The sequence below is a fragment of the Sphaerodactylus townsendi genome, linkage group LG06, assembly GCF_021028975.2.
Source record: "Sphaerodactylus townsendi isolate TG3544 linkage group LG06, MPM_Stown_v2.3, whole genome shotgun sequence".
Taxonomy (NCBI): Eukaryota; Metazoa; Chordata; class Lepidosauria; order Squamata; family Sphaerodactylidae; genus Sphaerodactylus; species Sphaerodactylus townsendi.
This window is the reverse complement of record NC_059430.1, coordinates 118,092,678-118,120,568: the sequence shown is the minus strand read 5'-3', so window position 1 is coordinate 118,120,568 and position 27,891 is coordinate 118,092,678. Positions and strand designations below refer to the sequence as shown.

General features: G+C 43.8%; 1 protein-coding gene across 2 annotated transcripts; it reads left to right on the top strand.

Annotated features, from left to right (window-relative positions):
- Positions 1–276: 276 nt before the first annotated feature.
- LOC125435636 (free fatty acid receptor 2-like) lies at positions 277–10,547 on the top strand. 2 transcript variants are annotated; one of them, XM_048501908.1, is made up of 2 exons: positions 277–305; positions 8,389–10,547. In XM_048501908.1, exon 2 carries the CDS (start codon positions 8,400–8,402, stop codon positions 9,501–9,503), a length of 1,104 nt encoding a protein of 367 aa, XP_048357865.1. In that variant the 5' UTR covers positions 277–305; positions 8,389–8,399; the 3' UTR covers positions 9,504–10,547. The 2 variants fall into 2 exon arrangements, with proteins under 2 accessions (XP_048357865.1, XP_048357864.1); XM_048501907.1 differs by lacking the exon at positions 277–305 and adding an exon at positions 5,773–5,837.
- Positions 10,548–27,891: the final 17,344 nt, after the last annotated feature.

Sequence of the window (27,891 nt, the reverse complement as noted above, 5' to 3'; positions counted from 1 at the left end):
CTATATAGCAGTCTCTCCAAATATACCTTGGGACCTGGCACTAGTAGGCATAATGCCTTTCATTAAAAGACTAATTTCCTCTTGCTGCTTTCAATCAGCGCGCCTGCGTAATTGCCAAAACACCCAGGCGAGCTATCTTGGAAACAGACAGACCAGTAGTGTCCAAGGCAAGATCATTCCACTAGCACAAGCAAACCAGCTGCCACACTGGCCAAAACAAGACAAAAGAACTTCAGTTCCACGGTCCATTTTATCTGCAGCCTTTCCCTTGAGGCAACCATTTTACAACTGGAAAATAGGCAGAGGTATGTATTGCATGGCACAAGAACCGAGTTTGGATCAGACCTTCACCTAGTGGGTCACGACCCACAAATGGATTGCAGTCCAGTCTCATTTGGGTGGCATCAGTGTCAACATTTAATGTTAGATTGGGTTTGTTTATTTGTTTTGGGTTTTTTTGACATAGTAGGAATATGAGATAAAAGACAAAGGGTAATTATTTTCATAGCCTATGAAGTCAGTCTATCTATTGCAACACTTCCTGGTATTCTGTGCTCCGTTACACTTACTGCTTTGATTTATCTCTGGTTGCTTTGATTTATTGATTTCAGCAACTTTTCCTTGCATGCTCACTTTATCCTTTTCATTCTGGTCCCTATTTTAATCATCTTTTTTTTAAAAAAAAAAAGTGGTCCTACCGTGTTTTTCTGAAAATAAGATGCGCTATGTCTTATTTTCAGGGGATGTCTTATTTTTCTGCTCCACAGCTGCATGCTCTGGTGTTCTGTTCGACGGGCATGCTTCCAAACAAAAACTTTGCTACGTCTTACTTTGGGGGGATGTTTTATATTTAGCACTTCAGCAAAACCTCTACTACGTCTTATTCTCAGGGGATGTCGTATTTTCAGAGGAACAGGGTATTATCTGTCTATTGTGGGTTTTCCAGGCTGTGTCCTTAAGGTCTGGTAATTCCTGCTCCTAATACTTCACCTGCATCTATGGGTGGCATCTTCAGAGCCATGTCACGGAGAGATGTGCTTTCTCCCTGTGGCACAGATGTGCTACTCTCCATGTTCCAACTATCCGTTCAATAAAGTGAATATATACGGATTAACAAAGAAGAAGAATTACTATTTGTTGCTCAGAGCTTGTTGCATCAGAGATGGATTATCACAAGGGCCAGATCCAATACCTTCCCATCGGCCATTACAAAGGGTCATTACTTATCCATCCCTCTCCAGGGTCGGGTTTGTCCACACTGTAAAAATCAAGTGGAGACTCTTGCTCACATTATTCTTGACTGTCCGAGATATGTGGGCATTAGGAATTTCTCTCCCAGGCTGGCCCTAGACAAATCTGAAAGTGACTCTGACTGCTCTGTTGTGGAGCTTCTGTTAAACAACACAGATGTCATGCTCTTGGAAAAAGTAGCAAAATTTCTTTTACAAGTGACAGAACTTTCTAAGTAATGTATACTGCTATATACAGTCTTCCTGTCTGCGCTTTGAATGTACTCTTGATTTGTATTTCAAAAATGTCTGGCAACGCTCTAGAACCTATTTTTAAATGCCAAATAAAGGTGGTTGTTGTTGTTGTATATTACATTGTTTTTATGGGTTGGATCCTACCAGCTCTTCTCCTGGAGCAGGGTGTCAGGGGGATAGTATCTATATGTGATTGAGATGCATTCCTAACTCCATGTAACTGAACAGAACAACAAATCAATGCTGCTGAAAGTTATTTGTAACCAGCCTGCTATATGTCTCTGTAGTTTATGTATGTCTATAATAGCCAGTGTGATATAGTGGTTATAGTGGCAGATGAGGACTGGGGAGATACCCCCCCCCCCCACAAAGCCTTAAATCTCACCAGGAGTCCTTGTGCCAGCTACTTTCTCTTAGCCCAGCCATTCTCAACCAGGGTTCCGTGGTACCCTGGGGTGCTGTGACCATGTCCCAGGGGTACCGTGGCAACACTATGCCCCCCCTTCATTTTTGTGGTGTCTCCCACCAGCGCAAGAAAGGACATGGAGCTGGCCCATGGGGCATGGCCTGCCACAAGGTCAGCAGCCACCACCACTCCCAGTGCTTCCCTTCACCTTGGGAATGGAAGGTGGGGTGTGTGGCAAGCAAGGGCAATGGGAGGGGAAGGTGGAGGGTGGAGGCAGGGGTACCATGAGATATGAAGAGTGAGGTCAAGGGTACCCTGACCTCAAAAAGGTTGGGAAACACTGTCTTAGCCCATCCTCCCTCACAGTTTTTTAGGAGGATGAAAGAGAAGAAAGGAGAATCACTTTGACCTCTCCAGGGGATGAGAGGGAGGAATATATCATAGATAGCTCACAGAAATGTGTATTGTTTCCATAAAATGGTGAGTCATTTCCCCCCTCCCCAATCCTGGGACGTTCAATGTGATGTGGATTCTGAAAGGTTCCTGTCCCCACACACTCCAAACTCTAGCAAATCTTCCTTGCAGAGGAATGTCGAAAGTGTACAAACATAATGGATAGGGAAGCCCAGAGAATCATTTCAGAGTATTAATCAAGAAATTGGCCACCATTTTCAAAAACATGGGATCCTGATTATTCAGCAGATAATTCGGTTTGCACTTCGGAGGGCAAGGCCCACCCATCCTGAGGAGAAGGGAGGGATATCAATCTTTTTTTCTTACTCAGATAGCAACTTTATTGTACCTTCACTTCCACTTTTGAATTTCTAATCAGTGTATCAGTACAGTAACCTTTATTAGGCATCTAGTGACTCTTTAGAAGTTAGACAACACGCACAAATATGATTCTGCTGGAGAAATCTCATATATCTCTCTGGAGATGGTTTGAGAGGAAATGTGTTGGTTCATGCTCTGGTAACCACCCATCTTAGCTTGAGGTCAAACAATATGTTTAAATAGCCGGCTATCCTACATTTCCCAGATATAATATCAAAGTAGAGGGGGAAACACAGACTCCTTGCTTTGCCAATTAAAAGTTGATATTCCTGGTTGAATAACTGCTCCTCAATATGATGGAGGATCTCGTTGGGGGAAAGCATGCGAAGCTGGTTCCATGTAAAACCCAGGAAAAAAATATTGGATTCAATAAGGACCCACCAGGCAGACTGCTGAAGTTCAGGAAGGCAAGACAGATAAGACTGTTTGAGTTGTGAAAGAAATATAGCCAGACCCAAAATTTAGTAAACCACCATGACCTTGTTTCCAGGAGATGTTGTCCTGCCTCAAAGCAGAGGACAGCATAAAGTACACAGTGGGGGATGCCATATAGTTTGTAGAGGAATCTGGATTGAATTCGCTCCATTCGCTCCAATGAGATATGCCAGGCATCAATCCATAGGGAACCCCATAGAGAAGTTGTTGAGACACCTTGGAGTTAAATACCCTTAGGGTTGCCAGTATGAATCTGCCACCTTTAGAAAAAATAATTTTGCAACAGTGGCAGAGAGAGTTTTACAGCCCTTAACTACGGTCTCCCTATGCTTGATCCAACTAGCTTTGTGGTGAAAGTTGATACCCAAATGTTTGTAAAACTTGACCTGCTCAATAGTGTAACTACCCAAATACCATTTTTTGGGTTGAAAGTGCTTGAGAAGACCAAAATCTTAGGCCGTTTCCGCACGGGCATTAAATGGCGACCTGGAGACGGCAAAAACGCCCTCGCACCGCCCGCCCGGCCTGAAGCCGGCGTTTCCCCAGAGCGCTTCCCAGCGCTCTTTTGGGGGAAATGCCGCCGTGAAGCCGCTGCCGAGCGAACGACAGCGGCTTCACGGCGCCTCCCCCACCCGGCACTTACCTTGTCCCCGGGCATGTCCCCGGGCTGGAGCAGGCGTGCAGGGCCAGGGGGCGTGTCCCCAGGCCTCGGTGACATGCCGGAGGCCCGGGGACATGCTGGGTCGGCCGGGCGCCGGCGCTCCGCGGTGCCGGCTGCCCGGCTGTTCCCAGGACCATCCATGCAGACGGTCCCAGTGTCGTCGGGTCGGCGCAAAATGCGCTGACCTAGCCGTTTCCGCCTCCATGAGGAAACGGTCTTAGATTTAAGTGGGTTGATTGATAACAGATTGTTAGCACAGTATTCACTGCATTTAGACAAAAGGTGGGGTTAAACCAACCTTGGTGCAGGATAATAGGAGCACATCATCTGCATAGAGTAGTATTGGCAGTGGCACATTTCCCAGGGTAGAACAATTTGAATCAACAGTTCTTAGAGTGGGAGCAAGTTCATTAAGAAACAAATTGAACAAAACAAGGGCCATAACACATCCTTGTTTGACTCCTTAAGTTACTAAGATTTTAGTAGTCCATAGGCTGAAAGGCGGACATTTCACTTGAAATGTGGTGCTAGTGTGCAAGGCTTTTATAAGCACTAAAAGTCTAGGATCGATACCCAAGGCCTCAAGTTTCTGCCACAGAAGCTCTCTTGTGACTAAGTCAAAGGCCTCTTTAAGATCGAGGAAAGCAGTATAAAGACTGACTTTGGCTCTCTGAATATATTTAGAAATAACCATATTTAAGACCATACAATGGTCTAAGGGGGAAAGCCCTTTCTTGAAGCCAATTTGTTCTGGACCCAGGATCCTGTTCACATCAATCCAGGATAAGAGTTTATTCAACAGAAATTTAGCATAAAGCTTACCAGTTATTGAGAGAAGACTAATGGGTCTGTATTGGGTGGAAGGGTATGGTCTCCCCTTTTAAATATAGGCGTTACAATGGTATTGGTCCATAAGGAGGAGACAATGCCAGTACTATTGACTGAAATGAACAATAAATTTCTAGTCTTCAGGGAAAAGAGTAAGCATGACAACATCTACTAGAATCTCTTCCAAAATAAAAGTAAATCCACTTCCCCTTCTTGCTACATTCCGTACTGTTGCAGCTTCCTTGTCCAAATTTAATGCCATTTAGCAAAACAAACCTAAGGGAGGAAAATGTTTGTCCTACTCTGACCTTGGGACAGTGTCCTTGTTTCTCATTTTATTCACTCTGTCCTCCCAAAAACTGGGAAATAGAGCAGGTTGCGCAGCGTGACTGACCCAAGGTCATTCATGAGGAAGTCAACGGGCTTAGAAAAGAGTCACTTTGCTTAAAATGGCACTACCAGCAAGCCAAATGGCTAAATGCAAATCTCAGTCTGGATTGTCAAGGGCCAGCACCCTAACCCAAATAGCACAGGCTCAAAATAAATTGTCGCTCAAGCTCCGAGATGATTTCTTCGAAGTACTCCCTCTTAGGGTGTGGTTAGTTGTTTCATTGGCACGCCTATCGATTCTTCTCTGCTGCTCTCCCATTCAACCTGCCTCCTTGAGACGTTTTCCTTTCAGAGGGACTTCTGTCTGATTCTGGTAAGCAGTTGGGGGATAATTAAGGGTATAACAAGGGACACATGATCCCATCTTTCCTGTTAGTTAAGTACCCACACACACACATATCAGTTTGCCAGTGGCTGTTCCAAGGGGGTGGAACATCTAATGAGTTTGGGACACAATAGAATTGGTGGTGGAGGAAAGTGTCGTCAAGTTACAGCTGACTTGTGACAACCCCGTAGGGTTTTTAGATAGTTGCCACACACTGGGCGGTAAACTACTGTTGATGTCATCCCTGACTGTTTTTTCTATTATTAAGAAGAGGGTTGGTTGCCTAACACCTCCACTTCCTCCATCAGGCCAGATGCTGACCACACTTTGGCATATGAATGTATCACATTTTTAAAAAAAACAGTGCTTAGAAACCTACTTTAACAGTTGCTTTTAGAAGACAGAAGGCAGCATCATTTGCAGAAGCCTGTGATTCATCCTTTTCCTTGCAAGACCAAGCGGAGAGGCTGTCAAGTAAGATATGTAACCGCTGCAAGAATTAACATGCTTGTTCTAATTTGAATGCATCTAGCTATGAGTTGGATATTTAATGTTTGGAGCTGCGGCTCCTTCTGCACATGCAGAATAATGCACATTCAATCCACTTTCACAGTTGTTTGAAGTGGATTTTGCTATTCCGCACAGTGAAATCCAGCTTCAAAGTTCATTGAAAGTAGATTGAAAATGCATTATTCTGCATGTGCGGAAGGGGCCTACATTATACCAAGTTTGACCATTGGTCCTTCTAACTTAGTGTCATCTGCTCTGATGGGCAGCACATCTTCTTGAGGTCAGGCAGAAAAAGTCATTCCCAGCATTTTTTCTGGAGACTTTTTACCTGGAGATGGGAGTGACTGAGGTTGAAACCTTTGGAATGCAAAGTAGGTGCTGTACATATGGAACTACATCAGAACGTTGGGTCTTTCCAGCTCAGTATTCCAGCTAATTTTCTCTGATTAGCAGTGACTCACCATTGGCAGTAAAAGTTTTTCCCCCCCTAATGCATGGTACCTGAAGCCCTACAGCTAGAGATACTAATAATTTAGTCTTGGACTTTCTATGTGCAAGGATTATGCCTTACCCTGGGGTAAATGTCTCTCTCTGCAACTAATCCTTTTCTTCTCTAGCTTGCCAGCAAGAATTAAATTTTGCTCACTGGAATTCCCAATTCAGATTCTAATGTGTACACTTTTACCCATCATTTCAGCTTTCCCTTTTAAAATCTGACCATGAGGAAGAGGTTAAAATCATTTCATTCCCTCATTGCTCAATATCAAGGCAATCGTCTTGGTTTGAAAAGTTGAGACCCTGAATCTTTTAGAGATGTACACATAGATTGTATTTGGATTTGGGTTTTGGTTCATTTTGTTTGTTAAAACTTTTGGTTCAGGTTGCCCAATATCATTGTCTCTTGGGTTCAGGAGGATAATTGCATTTTTGGTCCCATCTACAATAATTTAAATAGGAAATGATGGGGGAAAGAGCTCCCATACCTAATAGTGGTAAAATTCTCTGGGATTGTATTCTCATTCATTGTTTTTTGAATGAAGAGAGTAGAAGGCAAATATTGACAGATGATGACATACGTGACATTGGAGATAGACAAGTCCAACATAGGATATCTCATGAGATCAGCAAGCCATATCTAATAGTGTTAGATCCAGCCAAATACATCAACTGTACAATTTCAGGCATATTCACTTGCTCTTCCTCCAAGGAAATATATACCATTTGCATGTTGTCTCTCTGCTCTCTGTATGAAACTATTCAGTCCTTATGCAAAAGAATAAATAGACATAAATTTGCCATTAAAAATCCCAATAGTCAGGAAGTACTTAGGGAACATTTTAATGTTCCAGATGTTCTGATCTTAAAATGATTATTGGACAATAAAGGAATTTAAAAGGCAGAGCCCAATGTGAAACTGCTGAATCAGAAGTCATTACCAAATTCATGACAATGTACCATTCTTGATTACTGGGGAGACGGGCTTCCCAGATAATTATTGGTGCTAATATCTTACACATCCCACCTTTTCTATGCATTAACTGCTTCAGATGATCTTCTGCATCTTCATATTACATCTGCATATATCATTTTCTCCTGCACTAAATTTTATGTTTTGCATATCAAACCATACCTTGGAGTATCTCATACTGTCTTGGAGAGAACTTAATGTTGTTTAAATTGGATCTTATTTAAGTCCAGCCTATCTTTGTAGCATACCTGGACACCCATCCACATTTCTATCATGTATAAGCTTGATGGATATATGCCTGATGCATGTGAATAAGTGAGATCTGCTGGAATAATATTGTAAGGTGTTGCTTGATTTCTTTGTTGTTTTGGGTACTAGAGACCAACATGACCACACCTCAGTAGTAATCATATTAGCAATAGGCATTACTTAAGCGGTAAGATGTAGTGGTCTGTATTCCTGGGAATCTTGCAGTTCTCTCAATTAAGTTACCATATGGCAACCAGAAATGTGGTTTGGCTATAATAACCAAATTTTCCTTACCATGACTAACCATGAATGAGTGTGATGGGTATTCTACATTGTGTTCTCTGTTCACATGTGTTAATGACAAGGAATCAGCCAACTAGACCAATGATCTATGAAGGGAGTGACATTGAACATTACCCAGAATCCTTTGCAGCACACTGTGGCTTCATGACAGATGAACTAATGTTGAAAGTGTTCTCTGAAAGTAAAAGAACTGTAACTGTCCCTGTATATGATGTCTTATCACTTGACTTTTCTTGTTTTTTTCCCCATGGAACTGATTCAAAACTTTTCATTTGTCAGTCAGTGGTGGGAAAAGAGTACAAAGGTGTTCTTCCCTTGAGCTTTGCCTTAAGAATTAAAGAACATTCATATATTTGTGTTGTGTAACAGCTTGATTATTGATGTATATGTCAGTGATCTTTGGTTGGAAATAAATTTATTTGGGGAAAAAAAAGAATTAAGGAACATGTCTCCTCTCCTAGTTTCATATCTAATTGTCATTTCCTTCCCTTACAGAAACCGACAGGATGACCAATCTGGTGGTTCTTCTTGTTATCTACATCATCACCTTCCTGATTGGCTTCCCTTCCAACCTCCTCGCCCTCTACACATTCATAGTGAAAGTCCGTAAGAAGCCAGCCCCCATAGACATCCTCTTGCTCAACTTGACCTTGTCGGACCTCACTTTTCTGGTCTTTCTGCCCCTCAAAATGAGAGAGGCTGCCCTAAACAATGAGTGGCCTTTTCCCAAGGCCCTCTGCACTGTGACCAGCTGCACTTTCCACAGCACCATCTACATCAGCACCCTTTTCCTCACGGCAATCAGCGTGGACCGCTACCTGGGGGTTGTTTTTCCCATCAAATACAAGTTGAACCGCAGGTTGGTCTATGCAGTGGTGGCCAGCATCTTCATCTGGGTGCTGGTCGTTTCCCACTGCAGCACGGTCTTTGTTGTGAGTACCCTGCGCAACAATTCCATACCGCCTTCCCAGGACACTTCCAAACATGTTGTATGCTTCAAAGAGTTCAATGAGCGGCAGAAGAAGATCATGTACCCCTTCCGTCTCGAGCTCTGCATTGTCCTCTTCTGCATCCCTTTCATCATCACCTGTTTCTGCTATGTCAATGTGATCCGCATCCTGGCCTCCCTGCCCAACGTCAAGCCACGAAAGAAGCAACGGGCCGTGGGCCTGGCTACATTCACTTTGCTCAACTATGCTGTGTGCTTTGGCCTCTTTAACATCTCCCACATTTTTGGTGTAATATATTATGAAGACCCGACATGGAGAGAATATAGCTTTGGCCTTAGCACCTTCAACACCTGCTTGGATCCTTTCATCTTCTTCTTCTCATCCAATGCCATGCGACGAAACGTTGGGGCCTGCTGGGCTGGCATCTGCAGTAGATTCCGATCCATTATACCACGCTGCTCTTTGCCCTGCTGCAAGGATTCAGGGGACCATGATGAAGGGGGAACAGCTGTTGGATTATCTACTTCAAGCGGACTGGGCGGGACTGGTGTATCCACTGATTCCTCCAGTGACCATGTTGCAAAGATGTGGGAGGTCAGCGCATTGCGCCCTGAGCAAGAAGCACACGGCACCAAGTTCCAAAGACAACAGACGCACTAGACTTTAGAACACATTTTTGTGAACAGGCGGCAACCTCTAATTTTCTTCACGCCAGTTTTGGATGTGAAATTGCGAATTCAATATTGCAGGTTGAATAACATTGGACACTTGTTTGCATATCATTAGTACTTTGGGGTGGGTTTTGTCTTGTTTTTTGCAGGCATCGCGTCAGAGATTGTTTAAATGCATGGGGTTGTGTTCTGCTTGCAGATTAATTGTCCTGCGATGAAGGTTGTACAAACTGGACCAAAATTCATTTCAGTGAAATGTAAAAGGTAAAGGGAGTCCCCTGTGCAAGCACTGGGTCGTTGCTGGTCCATGGGGTGATGCCACATCACAACGTTTACTAGACTTTGTTTACAGGGTCGTTTGTCATTGCCTTTCCTCGCTGTCAGTGAAACGGCCATCTAGCCCAATGACTCTGGAGGTCTATAGAGCAAAACCCTTTTCCTTCTAATTATATAGACCCCTTTTTTGGCTGGAGACTTTGCTGGTTTCTTTCTTGTATCCTCTTCTATAAGCTCCTAAATGCATTGCAAATTCTAATTTCCTGCTGTAACAGGGTGCAGTCAAATTTCTCCTGTGGCTTAAGTAGCTACAGTAAAATCTAAACCATTTTTGTTAGCTTGTGAGTCCCTTCCAGAGCTCTTCAGACTCCCAAAGATCACCTTGGAATAAGTCAACCGAGGATAAGCTGCTGAGTTCAGGGTTTAATGTGTCCTCCTCTTCGACTGATATACCAAATGTTAAAAAAGAAGACTTTGGAATCAGCAGGCTATTAATTTAGACGCCAAGACACATTGTTTTCCCACTCCCATTTTGGGAGGCTTCTCAGCCTTTTTTCCCCCATTTGTTAAGTTATTTTACTTTTCTAACAGTGCCATTTTTGGTCAACTTTTCTTCTTGGCTACAGGAAATGCTTTACCACTTGCAGGACTGTCAGGTCACTGCAAAGATATTCCCCTCCCCCAAAATTCTGCCCTTGCGGTAGAACTGTCATTAGAACTTTATTTCGTTTTGTATTTAGCTTTACTTGTATTCATCTGTAAGAGATTAAATATATATATTACTTTCATTGAGCGGATTCGCTTGCTGTTCACATGAATTTCATCGGTTATGTATCTTGGCTGGCAATGATGGGCATGTTACTTTGTCTATGGTAAGGTTTATATTTTGGGTCCTCAGAATTAGATAGGCATATGTTAAATATCTCCCCTGGGGTTAAGTGCTACTGAGGCTGCTTCACCAAACTGCCCAATGCACAGGTGTCAAACTCACGGCCCTCCAGATGTTATGGACTACAACTCCCATCATCCCCTGTCAGCATAATACTGGCAGGGGGTGATGGGAACTGTAGTCCATAACATCTGGAGGGGCACGAGTTTGACACCAATGGCACACAGGGACTCTGATTTTGAAACGGGAACAAGAACAATGAAATATCTCTGACTGACACTACATTACACAATCCAGGGCTGCGTAATGGTTAGAGGGTTGGCTTAGGATCTGGGAAGCCATAGTTCAAATCACCATCCTGCTGTGTACGTTGTCCTGAAATCCTCAAAATGAGGGAAGAATTTTATGACAGATTTTGGAGAAAAGTTCTCTGGTTTCAGCTAATAATTTCCATTTGTCTGAGATTTTATAGATGGTGTTTCAACCAGCAAGGGAGTTTCGGAAGTACTGCGAAATGAAGAAGGGGAGGATGGTTTTGCTTTTATTTTAGAGGAAACTATAATGATGATTTTCGTCCCTGCAAATCACCCCACCCCTGGCTTGCAGAAAAGTTGCCAACTGGTTGAGAAAGAGAAAAGGTCAATCAATACTGATGGCCACGCAAATCCTTTTATTGCATTTGTTCTGGGGAGGAGGGGGGGCTAAATGTAGTTCTATCCTAATTTTGAACTGCAAAAATGATACACAGTAATCAATTCCAGACCACCTTTCCAGTTCAGGGATTTGGCAACCGCCAGGAAAATTTGGAGACAGAGACTGTAGAAAATAGCGTCATGTGATACCGTGATGATACTTCTATTTGCACCTGGCAGCGATTCACAGCACCAGTGAGGCTCTAGGAATCGACCAAATCTACATACTAAAAATCATACAGATCCGGGACATTCCAAGAGCATTGTGTGATGCGGTGATGTCACAGCATCAAGTGGTGCCACTTCCAAGCCCCACCTCATTTTTACTCCAGCAATACAGGAAGTGGAAGGGGGAGGTTGTGTGGGAGAGCTTGGCCTTTGTGACAGGAAACTTAGGAGCCCTATCAGAGGCTGGTTTAAAAGCTGGTAACTGTATTGTTAGGATGCTCAGGATAAGATAAGAGGGGCTGATACCAGGCAGGGATGTAGGTATAGATTTTTTTATGGGGGGTTCGGGGGTGGCCATGCCCCCACCTACCCCTGGGGCATGGACATGCCTCCCCAAGTCCTGCCTCCAGCCTCAGTGCTTATAAAAGCAGCTCTTCAAGGCCCGGGGGTGCAGACTCCCCTTCCTGCCCTCCCCATCCCCCCACCAGCTGGGCTCCCAGCTGGCAGCCGGCAGCTCCTTCTGCCCTCCCTTCTGGGCAGAGGCGTAACTAGGGAAAATGGAGCCCAGTGCAAAATCTGAGTTTTGCGTGCGCCCCCCCCCCCTCCATGGGCAACTGCTGTGATGCTGGAATCCACTCTCAAACAGCATCAATTTCTATGGTGTTTAAACTAGAGAGCCCAAATTCTCCTTTTAAATCCACTTTAAATGGAGAACCTGGGGTCCCCAGTTAAAACAACATTTTATCCCCGACCCTAAAACAGCATCACTTTCAATGTTTAAACTGGGGACCTCAGATTCTTTCTTTAAATCCATGCTGAAGGTGGTGGATTTAAAAGGAGAATCTGGGGAAAATTGGAGGGCACCTGCTGTCAGGGGTGCAATTATTAAGCTACCAGCACCAAACTTTCAAGGTATCTTTAGGAGACTCTCCTAACTAGGTTTGGTGAAGTTTGGTTCAGGGGGGTCAAATGTTATGGACCCTCAAAGGTGTAGCCCCATCTTCTATTAGCTCCCATTGGAAACAATGGGGGATGGGGGCACCCCATTTGGGAGTCCATAACTTTGGACCCCCTGGACCAAACTTCACAAAACCTTGGTGATATCAGTAAGAGACTCTTATGATGATACCACCCAGGATTGGTGAAATTTGGTTCAGGGTATCTAAAGTTATGGACCCTCAAAGGTGTAGCCCCATCTTCTATTAACTCCAATTGGAAACAATGGGGGGTGGGGCACCCCTTTTGAGAGTCCATAACTTTAGACCCCCTGAACTAAACCTCACCAAACCTGGGTAGAATCATCAGGATGGTCTTTTGAAAAATCCCTGAAATGTTGGTGCTGCTAGCCTAAAAACCACGCCCCCTGCAGGCCAAAAACCAAAAAACACTAAAAATACAAAAAACGCCAACAGGGCGGAGCTTCGGACATGTAATGGGGGGTTGAACCCGAGAACACCCCCCCTTGCCTACATCCTTGATACCAGGTGAACCTATCATCAGACAGGAGGATCATTTCAGCCAGGATCACCTACCATGCCCTACCAGTCATAATCTTGGTATCATGTATTTCCCAGAATCATGGAAAAGATAGATGCTGGTCTTGATTCAAGGGTTTGACATCAAGAAGGTCTGCTGAACACATGGCATCATTCTTCTCTTTCTCAAATTAAGAGCACAGACTAACTTGCAAATGTCCCCACCCTGACCTCATCACTTTATACCCTGTATTGCCCTGAGTTTCTTTATTTTAACCTCATTAACACTGCCCCAAACTCATGAAGTCTTGGACTCTACCATGTTTAATGCCATCAAATAATTTCCAACAGCATTGTCCATCCCTGGGTGTGGAACTTTGCATTGTCCCAGGAAGTCCCAAAAATCCATAGCTCTTTGTGCTTGGAAGACCCCTGGCATCTGATGTCCTTTTCCTGTGAGAAGCGCTGGCCGTTTCTTTCACTCTCTCTTTGGACCTTTTCACTCTCAGAATGGTAAATGTTGCCCTCTTCATTCCCTAACCTATTTCCACCGTCACTCAGCACTTTATTTCTTAAGTCTCTTAATTCTGTGTGCTTGTATATATTTTTATTATTTCCATTTCTTAAGAAAATCATAATTTCTTTTATTACAACCCTGGTTTCATGTGATTCTATTTGGGATCGGACTTCTGTATATATAGGTGGAATTGCCCTATCCACCTGTCATAGTGCCAGTCTGTGTTCAGTCTGTAATTCCCCAACTATTAAAGGAACAGACAAGACCAATTCAGGTAACAGGGCTTGGGAACCCTAATATACAAAAGAATTACTATTCAGCTAAAGTAGGTTAGATAACAAAATGGACAAAGGAGGATAAAGATACAGAGCTAACTCTAATAGAGCAATCCTTTACATCATTACCACTGAGAGTCTGGACTTGACTGAATAAAAGGAGGGGAAATCACTATTGCATCATGGGAAATTCTGTAATTAGTATCCTAGATAATGCCTGGACAAAGTTAGAGTTAAATTATCGCCTGGAATATCTTCTGTTATAAGATCCAAAGACGTTGATCAGCTGAACAGGGAGGGAATTTTAAAGTTTGGGAAGGTCTGGGGGTTTCTGATTATAAATCTTTAGTTCCTAATGGGCAAACAGTTATCACCTTTGCAGACATAGCATCCTTACAAAATGGACAGATTCCTTGGTTCCTTGGCTGAAGTTTCTTACAAATGCTACTAAATAAAAAGGAAATAAGAACCCAACTGGCAGGGTTTGAACAATCAGCACTAGCTGGTGCAAGGAATGTTATATTAAAGATCTATAGTTATGTATGGCTGATAGTAAACAGCAAGAAAAAAATAGCAAAGCTCTGAACAAAAGATTTGAAAGCCCTGGTAATTCCAGAGATTTGAGTGTTCATGTTAAGAAGTGGTTAATTTTTTTTTTGTAAACCTCTCTGCCAAAGAACATTTGACAAAAATGCTATACCAGTGGTACCTGTCACCCACAAAATAGTCATGGTTGAATACTAGAACATGATTGTTATGATTATCTTTCAAGGTGTAAGGAAAGATTTGCCATTATCCCCTAAGGTTTTCTTGCTGAGTCGCATGCATTTCATTCTGAAAGAAGACCATGAATTTGTGCTGAGGGCTGTAACATCAGTAAGGTTATAACTTGCCCAAAGTTGGAAGAAAAATATAATCTCAAAGAGGGAAGAGTGGTTAAAGAAGCCGACATAGCGTATTCAACTGCGTAAACTGACATCTCGTTTATTGACCCCAAGTCCGAAAAGTTTAAAAATAGAATGTTTTTCAGTCCAGAATGAGAAGTTATTTCGAACTTGTATATTTTGATGTCTACGTATTTCGTAATTTGTGTTTTAGACCCTTTTAAAATTTGATTTGTTTTAATGACTTTTTTTTAAAAAAAGTTGTAATTATATGCCCAATGATGACCAAGTGCAATGATTATGGTTATGTATACGTCCTTGATTTGAACACATGAAGCCACTGAAGATTGATTGAGATTACTGGACTATGCAGGCCAGTACTGTCTGTTTTGACTGGCGGTTTGTCTCAGGCAGATGTCCTTCCCATTGCTTCTCACAAACTTTTATGTTAAAATGTAGTTAATACTGGATGAGGAATACACTTCTGGATAACACTGTGTGTGGACAAGATCTGGGGATATAGGTGGACTGAAAACTGAATATGAGCAGGCAGTGTGATGCAGCATCAAAAAAGGCTAATGTTATCTTAGGGTGTATCAACATCCACAAACCTCCGCACGCTTGACTCGCCTGTCTCTCAGTTTCCACAGGACCTCGGCACATATGGATAATTGGACACAGCATCCTCCACTGGGCATCTCGCTACGCAGCATCATCTGGATGGGGATGGATCTTGGGTCTTCCGCCAGGAAAATCGGGTTTTGTGGTTTGACCTCAGAGAAATGTGGTGGGATGCCCTTCTGCCCGTGCTACAGGACAAGGTGGATCGCTTGGGAGCTCCTCATGCTCCCATCATACATCTCGGGGAGAATGACTGACCTACGTGCCAGCGGATTACACTACTTCAGGATGTTGCCCGGGACCATGCTGTTTTGGTCCAAACTGCTGGAGAGGCGCAGCAGACGGGGTGCCATCTCTCCAAAACAGGTGGACTTGGCCAGGATTAACACCTGTCAGGCAGTTTCAGGTTTTGTTCAGTCAAAAGGGGGCAGATGCATAGCTCATTGGGACATTTCACACAAACTGGGCCCCTTTATAGGGCTGAGGGGTTCACTTATCTTCCTAGGGCATGGACTGTTGGCTGCATAGCATATGTGGTGAATTGTGTGATTGGCTCAAGGTATAAATGGTGTTTGGCAGGAGCTGGAGGCCAGCTCTCTGGCGGATTGTGCATGGGGGACTGATCTTTAGCTTGGGGTCAACGGGTGAAATACCCGCTTTATTGGAACCTCCTTATGAGGTTTGGGGTGGAGCAAGCCAAGAGGTCACCTGCCCAGACGTGGGCTTCTATGGCTTGTGCCCCGGCAGCAAAGAGTCTTCAGGAAGTGGCGACCGCCCATCTGGAATCTCACAGCTGCTCCAGCGTGTGATAATTTTTCAGCAGCAGGCATGCTGTAGAAAAATTTAGGTGTCTGGGGGACAGCAATCGGGCTGCCCAGTACACAGATCAGACCCCCATGCTGCGCCTCACGCTTTGTTTACCTTGAACCAATTTTTGTTAATAAAGGGGCTTTCCCCACTGACAGAGTTGAACTGGTTTCTACCTAGGTTCGCCTCAGTGAATCCCCACTGCCACCGAGCTCAACAATGTTTTGTCTCAGTCCCCCCCCGCCCCAGAACTGTGACATCCTTGTCGCAGTTATGAACTACACTTTTCTGCTGGAACAAGGTCATTACTGCTTCGAAGCTTCGAAGTGGGGAAGCATCGAAACAACATCTCATCCGTTCAACCAATCACGCAGGCGGCTTTTGGCCAATGCAGAAACGGGAGGAGAGTCATGAAGCGAACGAAAGCATGTAACTGTAAACTGTAAACTGTAAAACTGTAAAAAAAAAAAGCGGCCCCGTTTCCCGCCATAACACAAGTGCCAATCACGATCGAGGAGCAAAACAGGCACCAAGAAGATCCCGCCCACTTAGCTCGGTTCCAGGGGGCCAACTCAGTTGCTCTGGGGACAGCCTGGAATCGCCCTCCACTGAAGGGAACCGAGTCGACCTTAGCTCCCCTCTGTAGTGGGGAAAGCCCCAAAATGGCTATGGCCAACTTTTTTTCCACACAAGAAAGTATGGTGTATTCACATTATTCATGGAAAGGCTAGGAGGGTTTTTAGCTACTTCCCCAAAGCAGCAAATTCCCCTGAATCTGCCAGGCTCTTCAGCAAGTTCTATGGTGGGAAAAATCACTACCATAGACTTCAATGGGGCTTTCTGTTATGCCCAGCTGACTCTGTGGTGGAGGTTTCAATGGGAAGCACTCTGGTAGAGGTCTTGCTCTGGGTGGGGGCATTTCCTGCAGGGCTGATGGTGTGAGTCTCCTGAAAGGAACCAGCCAACTTTGCTAAAGTTTGTGGGGGAGGAACATGCTGTGGGCACCCAATTGAAGGTGAACCTGATGCCCACAGCATTTGCCCCTCCCAAATAAACTTTAGCACTTTGGGGGTCCATAACTTTGGCCCCCCTGAACCAAAATTCATCAATCTCAGGTGGTATCATCAGGACAGTCTCTGAATGATTCCCTGAAATGTTGGTGCCGCTAGCTTTAAAAATGTGCCCCCTGCAGGCCACAATGTGAAAAAACACCCCAAAATACAAAAAAATTTAAATTGACCCAAATTTTCGGGTATATCCAAATATCTTATTTGTCTTATTCAGGCATACAGATAATTTTATGCCCAAATAAATCTGATTTCGAATTTTACTGAATTTTTAGGGTATTTACCAAGTCTAGCCAATATGTTCCTCATTCTCACTCAGCATTGGCTTTTGAGATTTGCAACTTCAGAGGCCTTTGGCCCAGGAACAGCTGGTTGTTGACTATAGTGGTTGCAGAAGTTCAACCAACTGGGAAGGTCTCAAAGAACCCAAATACAGATGCATTAAAAGAGTCTGCTGTATCTGAAGTCCACTGGCCATAGGGCTGATGTGATCGTCTATTGGGAATTGAGGTTTCCCATGGTGAAAGGGCAGAAAAATAGTCCTAGATAAATTCAAAGCTTTGGAAAGGTGTTTACTACTTGCCATTTCTCAATTGATGCAATGGATAGCTGTTGTTTGCCTCGCTTCTCAGTAGAAAGAAGGTGCCCTCTGCAGGAAAAGAGACAGAGTACAAGCAAGTAGCATTCTCTATGAGTCTGTGCAGCAATGAGAGCTTAGAACATTTTAATAGGGGAAAGGATGGCATTGCAAGTGCACGGAGATGAACTTTGTGGCCTTGTGAAAGAATTACATCAAACTGGAGGAACTCTGGGTAAGAGACTCATGAGTGGGTCAATCAGAAAAGCACAAACAGGAGGTTGGAACAGGCACAAAAGGAACCTATCACTTAAATGTATTGTTGAAGGCTATCGCAGGCAAAATCAATTGGCTGTTGTGGATTTTTCAGACTTTGTGGCCATCATCTTGATGGTTTTAGCTCCTAATGTTTTGCCCACATCTGCGACTGGCATCTTCAGAGGCATGTCATGATAAGCTGTGCCATATCTTACTATGACACGCCTCTGAAGATGCCAGATACAGACAAGGGCGAAATGTCAGGAGCTAAAACTACCAGATCACAGCCACATAATCCAGAAAGCCCACAATAGCCAGCTTATTACTAAAATTATTAGCTGATGAAGAGAGCTTGCATCTTAGATCTTTGAGTACACTGATGCATATAACCCTTGTTCCATGTTTGGAACTATCAAGCTAAAAAAAACACAAACGTTTGAATTAAAAACAAAACTGGGTTAAGCCATTCAACACATGCAGATTTTACGGCATCCAAGATTTGCAAACAGGGGAATACGAAAATGCCCCCTTTCCCTTCTTTTTTGTATGTTGCTGTGAGCCTTTTCACTCCATTTACCCTGCTAGTACTTTTTGGTTTCCTTGAGGCCCTTTCTATGCCATCAACATGCAACTAACACTCAAGATGCATTCCTTTTTGTGAAGCTAAAATTCAACACAAAACATGAAATGGAATGAACAGTTTTAAAAAACACAGGTTTAATTTGAAATTTAGCTAAATTCTGCTTTTGGCATTTGGAGAAGGACAACAAATGATCAAATCTATTAGTTCCCATTTTATGATTCTATTTGCTTCCATCCATCAAGACTGTTAAATCATGGGATACTAATAAAATACTAATAAAATTTGTGAATGGCTGTTCAAAAGGAATAACCTTCACAATACTGAGAAAAGCATCTAGTGCGAAATTTTCCATTTGGCACCCTAAAGTCAAGAAAAACAAAATCTATTCCTGCTTTCCTGATACCTAATTGAGCTCTCCAATCCCTCCTTAAGAAAGGCGTTTACCAACCTTCACTTCCTATTTTTTCCTACTGAATATCTCCTTGGTAGATACCAAAAGCTCTTAAGGGACCAGTGTCTCTCTGCCCATGTGGCTTCAGCCAGAAGGCTTAGCCCATTATATCTTATGTTGCCCCCTTTATGACATTATTCAAGGTAAATACCTCAAGCAAATTTTATCTGAAATTAATGGTTCTGATAATGACAGGTTGCATTGTGAATCTACACATCATGAATGTCCGTACTAAAGTACAATCTAGGATAATTCAAGAAAGTTCAGACACATCGCTGTAGCAAAGAGGTTGTGAACCATTAGAGCAGCCATCTTTTGAATCAGCCTTGACCTGTAGCTGTCCCACATACAGCTGGGTCATCTGAAACAACGTGCATCTATTTGTACTGAAGTCTAAGACATTAAATACTTCACGTGCCGATTTTTGCAGGTCTGGTTTCTGGTAATGAGACAGGATTACTGGTATTCGCACGCTAAGAGTGTATCTCTAAATCCATTGTCATGGAAATCAGTACTGGCCTCAATCTTTTTTCTTACCCAGGTAGCAACCCTATTTTATCTTTCTGTCGCAGGCTTAAATTTCTACCCTCTGGCGGAAAGATGCGTAAGCACAATAACCACTACTAAAATCTTCTCCACAATAACAGCCAAACCACTTCCCCCTTCTTTCCACATTCGGTATTTTCACAGCTTCCTTTCCAAATTCAACACCACATAGCAAAGTGAATGCAAGGGAGGAAAAATATTGGTCCCACTCTTCTCTGAGGCGGTAGGGGGCTGTGTACTTGGTTCTCATTCCATCTACTCTGTGCTCACAATAACTCTGGGAAACACAGTGGGTAGCAACAGCATAGCATAGGAGCAGCAGTGGCATAGTGGCTAAGAGCAGGTGCACTCTTATCTGGAGGAACCTGGTTTGATTCCCTGCTCTGCCGCTTGAGCTGTGGAGGCTTATCTGGGGAATTCAGATTAGCCTGTGCACTCCCACACATGCCAGCTGGGTGACCTTGGGCTGGTCACAGCTCTACGGAGTTCTCTCAGCCACACCCACCTCACAGGGTGTTTGTTGTGAGGGGGGAAGGGCAAGGAGATTGTAACCCCCTTTGAGTCTCCTACAGGAGAGAAAGGGGGGATATAAATCCAAACTCTTCTTCTTCTTCTTCTAGCTGACTCAAGGGCACTTATGAGGAATTAAGTGGGCTCAGAAAGGTGTCACTCTATATAGGATGGCACTGCCAATGGGCCTTTCCCCACTTACCTTAAGCCCTGCGCTACTCTCCTCAAGTAACCCCCTGCACTCCCCACAACAGGGGCGGCGACAGCACAGCCGCCCTGACACTGCCGCTGTCACGCCCCCTCAGCGCGCCGCATCCCTGGCACTGGAGAAAACGGTGCCTTTTGATGACCCCGCACAGAGCGCGGGGTTGTGGGGACACCCGGGTGCGGGCCAGGGATGCTGCGCGCTGAGAGCAGCGCACGGCATAGGGGGGGATCCTTGTCAGTGGGGAAACGGCCAATGAGACAAATGACTGAAGCGAAATCTCAGCCTGGATTGTCAAGGGCCAACACCCTAACCTCGATACCACAGGCTCAAAATAAATTGCTGTGCGGGTTCAGTGCAGATTTCCCAATAAATTATTTAATGTATGCACTCTTAGGGTGTGGTTAGATGTTTTCTTGGCTCACCTATAGATTCTTCTCTGCAGCTCTCCCGCACAACCTGCCCCCCTCGCTCAGATCTTACCTCAAACTTTGATAAACAGTTTGGAGAGATAATTAGAGATTATCCAATCCCTCCTCCAGAAAGTTGATAGCTGGGGAGACACATACACCCTTACCTGTTAATTAGTTCCTGGTTGTAAAGCCTCCCACCTCCTTGTCATAAGTTTACCCACAACTGTTCTAAGGGAGTTGGAAATCTAATACATTGGGGACAGGATAGAATTAGATGTTTAGAATGAGATGTTTGCAAAACACTGGACTTTTACAGCGCAATCAAAATAGCTCTCCTCCCAGTCTCAGAGGTAAATTGTCAGTAATGCCTTCCTAGTTCACTTTTCTAGAAGGGGGTTGGTTGCCTAACATCTCTGCTTCCTCCACAAGGCCAGAGAAGGCGGCAACTTTTATTGCACCACATAAATACATCATGTGGTTTTTTTTTTTAAAAAAAAGCCCCAGTGAATGGAAACTTGCTTTTAACAATTGCTTTTGGAAGACAGAAGGCAGGTTAGTCACACCATCCTCAGAAGGCTGTGATTCTTCTACACCTCGAAGCACGAGTGGAGCAGCTGTCAAGTAAGATTTGAAACTGTGTCTAGAACGAGCATGCCTTTTCTATTTTGAAATGCTTTTTTGCTATAGAGTCAAAGCATTCCCATTAGATGAACTGGTGGCAGAAATTGCCATTGGCTTTCAGCCAGCTTGTGACAAGTCCCCTAGAAGGTTTTCCAGGCAAGAGATATACAGCAGAGTTTTGTCATTCCCTTCCTCTGTGTAACAACAAGTCCTAACCAGAGCTGACCCTGCTCAGCTTCCAAGATCAGATGAGATAATAAGACTTAATCTGACTTCATTGATATGCATGACAGTCAAGCGCCCCCCAAAATATGGGCACAAGAAGACCATTAGGGCCTCAAGTAAAGTGTGCCCCATAGAGGTTTTTTTCCTCCTTATCTCTTCTAAGTATCAAAGCAAATTTGTTTTGTCAAATTAATTTTGCGGAGATGATCAAAGACTTTGTAATTAAAAAAATGCAGGAGAAAACTTTTTGCACTATAAAGAATGTTTTATGTAAGTGACAACAAACATTATTTTGCATCTTTAATCTGCGTATCTTCAAGGAATAATAGGTGTGTTGTTTCATGCAAATAATGGTATTTATTCATTATATATGGTTTACTATTGTTTTTATTTTGAACTACATATACTGCATATGGGGTATCATAATCTTTTCAGTGCTAAGGGTCTTTAAAGGTTTTAATCCAGCCCTGTGCACAGGGAACGTTTTTCGATCTTTTATAGGGTAGATAGTCCTTATCACTTGTCACTGTTGGTAGTGGTTCTCTTTGGGGTCAGGCACAGAAAAGTCTTTCAGAGATCTCTCAGAGACCTGCTTCCAGAGATCTTTTACCTGGAGATAGTAGTGATTAAGGCTCACGCAAAGCAGATGCTTTACCATAGAGTTGCATTCCCATCCTGGATTATATGAAATGGACTTCTCCCATGTCAGAACTTCAGGTCCAACCAGTTCAGTATTGTCTTCTGTGATGAGCAGTGTTTCATCGTTGGCAGAAAATGCTTTCTATGCTAGCTGAGGTCCTTCACTTGGAGATACAAATTTAATCTGAGAGTCTTCGCATGCAAGGAATGTGTTCTATTCCTGGGCCATAACCCCTCACCATTAGACTGAACAGCAGGCTATTGGAATGTGCATTCGGATACATGCAGTACTGATATATATCCAAAAAATAACTTATTGGTATTTTCTAGATGTATTCGTGTCTCCAGATAATATTCAGGATTGTTCGGAATGCCAAAAAACGAGTCCTGAAAAATCCCAGAAATATTCGGCAGTAACTAGAATAGTATACAAGTGATTTAAGGCTCTCAAGTCTGATTTTTTTTCCTGTGTCTGTGTCTTCCTGGATCTTAGTATCTGTTTGCCAAATTGGATTGGATTGGAATTTGTTCTTTGAAATTGGTTTTCATTCAGAAATACCTACACACTCAGAAATACCTACTTAACTGTACAACAGTCATTCATAATTCCTTCTCTTTCACTGATCTTTCTGTGTTCCAATCTAATCCATTCATTGTTGACCCAAGCAGTCTGTGTGTATTTGCAGCACACAATACAATCAAAAGGAAAAATGGGTGTAGCTGTGCACATTTCTTGCATAGTTAAAATACTTCATTAGGTGTTCTGCCTCTAAGGAAATGCCTTTGTACTAGATGTCGACTTTAACTGCTAGGCATTCTTCCTGGATATTTTCCAAAATGGACAAATATTACCACGTTGAACCCTCTACTCTGTAAATCACCGTGCATTTGCAATTGGGATACTACCTCCTTGCAGTGCAAACGTACAAACTCCAGTACAATTGGTTGTGGTGGGTTTTCTGGGCTGTGTGGCCGTGGTCTGGTGGAACTTGTTCCTAACTTCTGTGCCTGCATCTGTGGCTGGCATCTTCAGAGGTGTATCACTGAGGGAAGTTACACACTGTGTCCACTGAGGTGAAACGTTAGAAACAAGATCCACCAGACCACGACCACACAGCCTGGAAAACCCACCATATCCGGCCGTGAAAACCTTCGACAATCCAGTACAATCCTTTACGGACTTAAATATTGCCAATGAAAGTGTATGCAAACAAATCACTCCAAATGTGTACACAGTTTTGCAATGATAGGCCGTTTCCGCACGGCCAAAAGCAGCGACGCGATGGTGCCAAATTGCGGCATCTGAAAAAAAGAAAGCGTTCACACAGACGAAGCGAATGCGAGGCGTCCATAGCCCGCAGAAATGTGACGGTTACGCGCACTGAAGCGCTCTTGAGCGGCGTCTAAAGCGTTAAGCGCCTGGCGCGCCGCGAAGCCGTGCAAACCCGGCGTCATGCCGCACTTAGCAGTGCAATGGACAACGTGACTGCCCTGATGTGCCTGCCGTCCCCATCTGTCAGTGCCTCCCCTCCCAGCTACTGTCAGTCCCAGTGCAGGGGTCCAGGAAAGGTGCTTGGCCATGCAGGGAAAGCACCAGGGACAAAGCGTGTGTGTGGGGAAAGGTGACCCAGCGGCCGTCTGGCAGTCGCCATTTTGAAGACGGCTCCCTTAGCGGCTGTTAAGCGCGAGTCTTGTCGATGCGTCACAGGAGGAAAAAGTGGTTTTAAAGCGTTTTCCTGAATCTGGCGTCTTAGCGGTTTAAGCGTTCAGCGGCGAGCGAATCGCCTCCGCCCGCTTCTTGGCGTCGCGAAACGCTCTCGCTATGGCGGTTCTTTTACCGTTTCCACGACGTCATATTTCGCCCGTGCGGAAACGGCCATAGTTTTGTCAGGGAAGATAAATAAATAAATGCAGAACTGTTTTACTTCCCGGGAAAAACCCTCCTGGTAGCTCAGTCTGTTTTGCCTCGACGCTGTTGCTTATTGTATAGTGCAGTGGTGGCGAACCTTTGGCACTCCAGATGTTATAGACTACAATTCCCATCAGCCCCTACCAGCATGGCCAATTGGCCATGCTGGAAGAGGCTGATGGGAATTGTAGTCCATAACATCTGGAGTGCCAAATTCGCTTCCTGCAACTGAGTAGTATTATAATCTCAGCGTCTTGCTGGAAAGCACCATTCAAAACCAGCTTCTGCATTCCTCAAGACTTCTAATGCATTTTGAAATTGAGATTTTAAACTATCAGGTATTGCTCTGTTTCTTTCCACCTCAGTCACTCTGGCCCTTTCCGCACGGAGGCGGAAGGGCTTGGGTCGGCGTTTCTGACGCCAACCCGACGACGCAGGGACCGTCCGCATGGATGGTCCCAGAAAGAACCAGGAAGACGGCGCCGCTGGGCGCCGTCGCTCAGTTGACTCACCTGCTCTCCGGCCCTCCGGTGCGTCGCCGGGGCCTGGGGACACGCCTCCCCTGCCCTGCGTGCCTGCTTCCGTGGCGCAGAGCAGGGGGGCGTGTCCCCAGGCTCCAGTGGCGCGCCAGAGGGCCAGAGAGCAGGTGAGTGAAGGCAGGGAGTGGGGGGGAAGCGCCAGGAAGCCGTTGCGAATGGCGGCCTGGGGACGGCGTTTTTGCCGTCCCCAGGCCGCCATATTCCGCCCTGCGGAAACGGCCTCTGAAATTGCTCTTTATATTTCAAATTGTTGTCTAACCTCCCGATTTATCTAAGTAAATCACTTAATTTCTAAATCTTGTTTCCTCCTAAGGTTTTCCAATTCCTCCATTTTATTCTGCAACTCTTCTTTCCTACAGAGATCTGGGGAAACTTTCGTTGGGCTCCGTGTTCAAATTACTTCTTGAACCTTTTCTTTTTCTCTAATGGGGGTACTTTTCCAGACTTTTAGCTTTGTGGCAATCACCACCACGTCCTGCAAGTTTTACTGGTTGGTAGTGGGATGTCCCTGAGAAACAAGTTTGAGGTGGAGGGTATTAAAAGAAGTGTTTGAATCTAGGTTGGCAGCCTTTTTGTGTGCACAGATCCCTATTTTTGCCTTTGCTTTGGGTCTCCACCAGCAGTCTGGCACAAATTCAGTACTGACCCCCAGCTGGAGCCATGCGGACCCTGGGTAGCCCTTGTATAAGTCACCTAAGTCTGGGGATGCATCTCCAGAGTCCCTGCCCACAACTTTGTCCACCTATCTCAACCCGTGCAATTGAGCTACCTTGGTTTCAAGGAAATTGAATCTCTCCTTTTGAGCTAGGCACTCCTTACACTAAGAACAAACCCATGGCTTTTGTTCAGCAGGCAGCCATACATGTGATGCTCCATGAAATGCAACCCCTGCTGGCTCTCTGCCTTCGTAACTGGTTTTTATTTATTTTTGGTCTGCTTACTCTGGAGAAAAAAAGTGATAAGTGCCCTGCTGTCTATTCCCTGTGCTGCTGCTGCATCGGATAAGGATCTAATGCCCTGCCTTCTTCACCCTGCTGAAACAAGAACAAAGTAGCACACTAGGGCTGAAACGCTATCAATCACCATATAACAAATATATAAAGTGTGTATGTCTTTTTAACTCATTATCAAAAGTGTAATAGCATTCACATACATCTTATCCATTTGAATTACAACCTGTAAGATCTGTCCATCTATACACGTTACAAAGGATATAGACACCAAATAAAGACATAGATGTGTTGCAAACATATCCTATAATAAATACATCATGCCAGTAAAGTGCAAATCCAATTGCTTTGGAGTGGGGAAAAAAACCTGTGGGGTCACCTCTGCCATAATATACAATATCTTATTATAATATTCATAGGTTATGTGTCCATTTCACAATGTGTCCATTTCTGGCCCCATAAAGTTCAACGTGCCTGATGGAAAAATAGTAGATGGGCTCTATATCAAAGTCCAAAACCAATATGTGACCATAGATATGTTGCATTCCACAGTTTATGCATATATCACCCACATCGAAATGGAAATTGAACAGGACCGATGTCCTCTCCAAACAATAGTCTTTCCAAGCAGGGACTGACAAGCCAGAACAGAGAACCATGTGCAAACCCCAACACAGGTTTATTTGCGCTTTCGTCTATCTTCTTCAGTGCATGAATTCTCCCATATTAAAGATGCCAATCAGGGTTCTGTCAGGGAATATACCATGCTCATATTCAATGTATGCAAGCATGACTGAATAATATGAATTATTTTGTAATATGTGCATGTTAATAAATAGAATATCCAGCAACTTAATTATTTGTCAGTGAATTATTCATAACCAGCCAGATAGGCTGCCACATGCAACCTTCCTGTAATGTATAGAATTGATCATTCTTCAAATTAATAATAATCATATAAAAAACCTTTTGTAGCTAACATCTTATAATTTATAAATTTCAGTCATACTTACATGTAATCATATTGTATTGGATACCCCTCAGGCTTTTCATCGTATGATGCCGGAGAGAAAAACCCACAGACAAATAGCCTCTATAATTGGAAACACCTGTGAAAGTGACTCAAGACACTAGACTTCCCTTAAAGGGCTAAATTTTTTGTCAATGAATCATAGGTCCTATTTGCAAATAACATGCTAAGTCTAAATGTATAATCAGACCTGTTACATGACTGTTCAACTGATAAATCCACCTTGCTTCCTGCCGTAACAACTGTCTCCTAAATCTATCTCTTTGTCTGACAATTGAGTCTGGTATACAACTAGAAATGAGAAATCTTTCTCAGAGTGCTGTTTTTCCATGAAGTAGCTGACAATGTGTCAGATCCTCAGTGATGGAAACAACAACTTGTTAAGAACAGTAGTTTATTCAGCATCTTGAGAACAGCATGGGAAAGCCAGAACTGACTTTTCCCCGCGCAAACCAACAGTAATATCAGTGAGGGTGCACCCCCCCCATGTGAACCAAAAGCAGAAATATGCAGACAGTGAGATAAAAATGCAAGTCCGTTAGAGTCGGCCTTGGCCAACAGCTGCTGGAGAAAATGAGCAGAAACACACTACATAATATTCAGCTAAAATCCCTTCCCCCCAAGCCCAAAGTTCCAAGTGGCCCCAGCACCCCATAGGCATCTTGACACAATGGGAGTTTCTACTTTTGGAGTCTAATATTACTTATGTGCTCTAAGAGTCTGACTCTGAGGGATCTTAATGTCATACCTATGTATATGAACTTACATTTGCAAATCAGCATGCAAACACATTGCTTTCTGTTGCTATTTGAAAAGTGTTGTATGGGCCAAGTATGGTTGGAATTTGGATCCTTTATTATTTTTGTGTTCATTGATCTATCACACATGGAGCATCCTCACCCTGCTGACAAGTTAAGATGGATTCTCAACTCTTTGGGCTGCTTCTTTTTATGCCAAGCTGCTTCTCCAACTCTTTGTCACTGTGAGTCAGCTTGCACAGCTCTTAACAGCATCATTGAACAATCACTTAACAACGCCACCCAAAGCGAATATCAGCTGTGCTGTTTCAGGCTCGTTCACTTGCTCATTGTTTGGGGTAATGTACTCCATATGTTGGTATTGACTCTCTACTCTCTGCATCAGCCCCTATGCAAAAGAATAAATAGACATAAATATGACCTGAAATATCATAACGTTCAAAAACTACCTGGGGAAGATTTTAATGTTCTCAGGCATCCTGTTGCTAATCT

Bases quoted from the DNA above. Each gene is read 5' to 3' on its own strand.
- LOC125435636 (XM_048501908.1), top strand. From the start codon at position 8,400: ATGACCAATCTGGTGGTTCTTCTTGTTATCTACATCATCACCTTCCTG.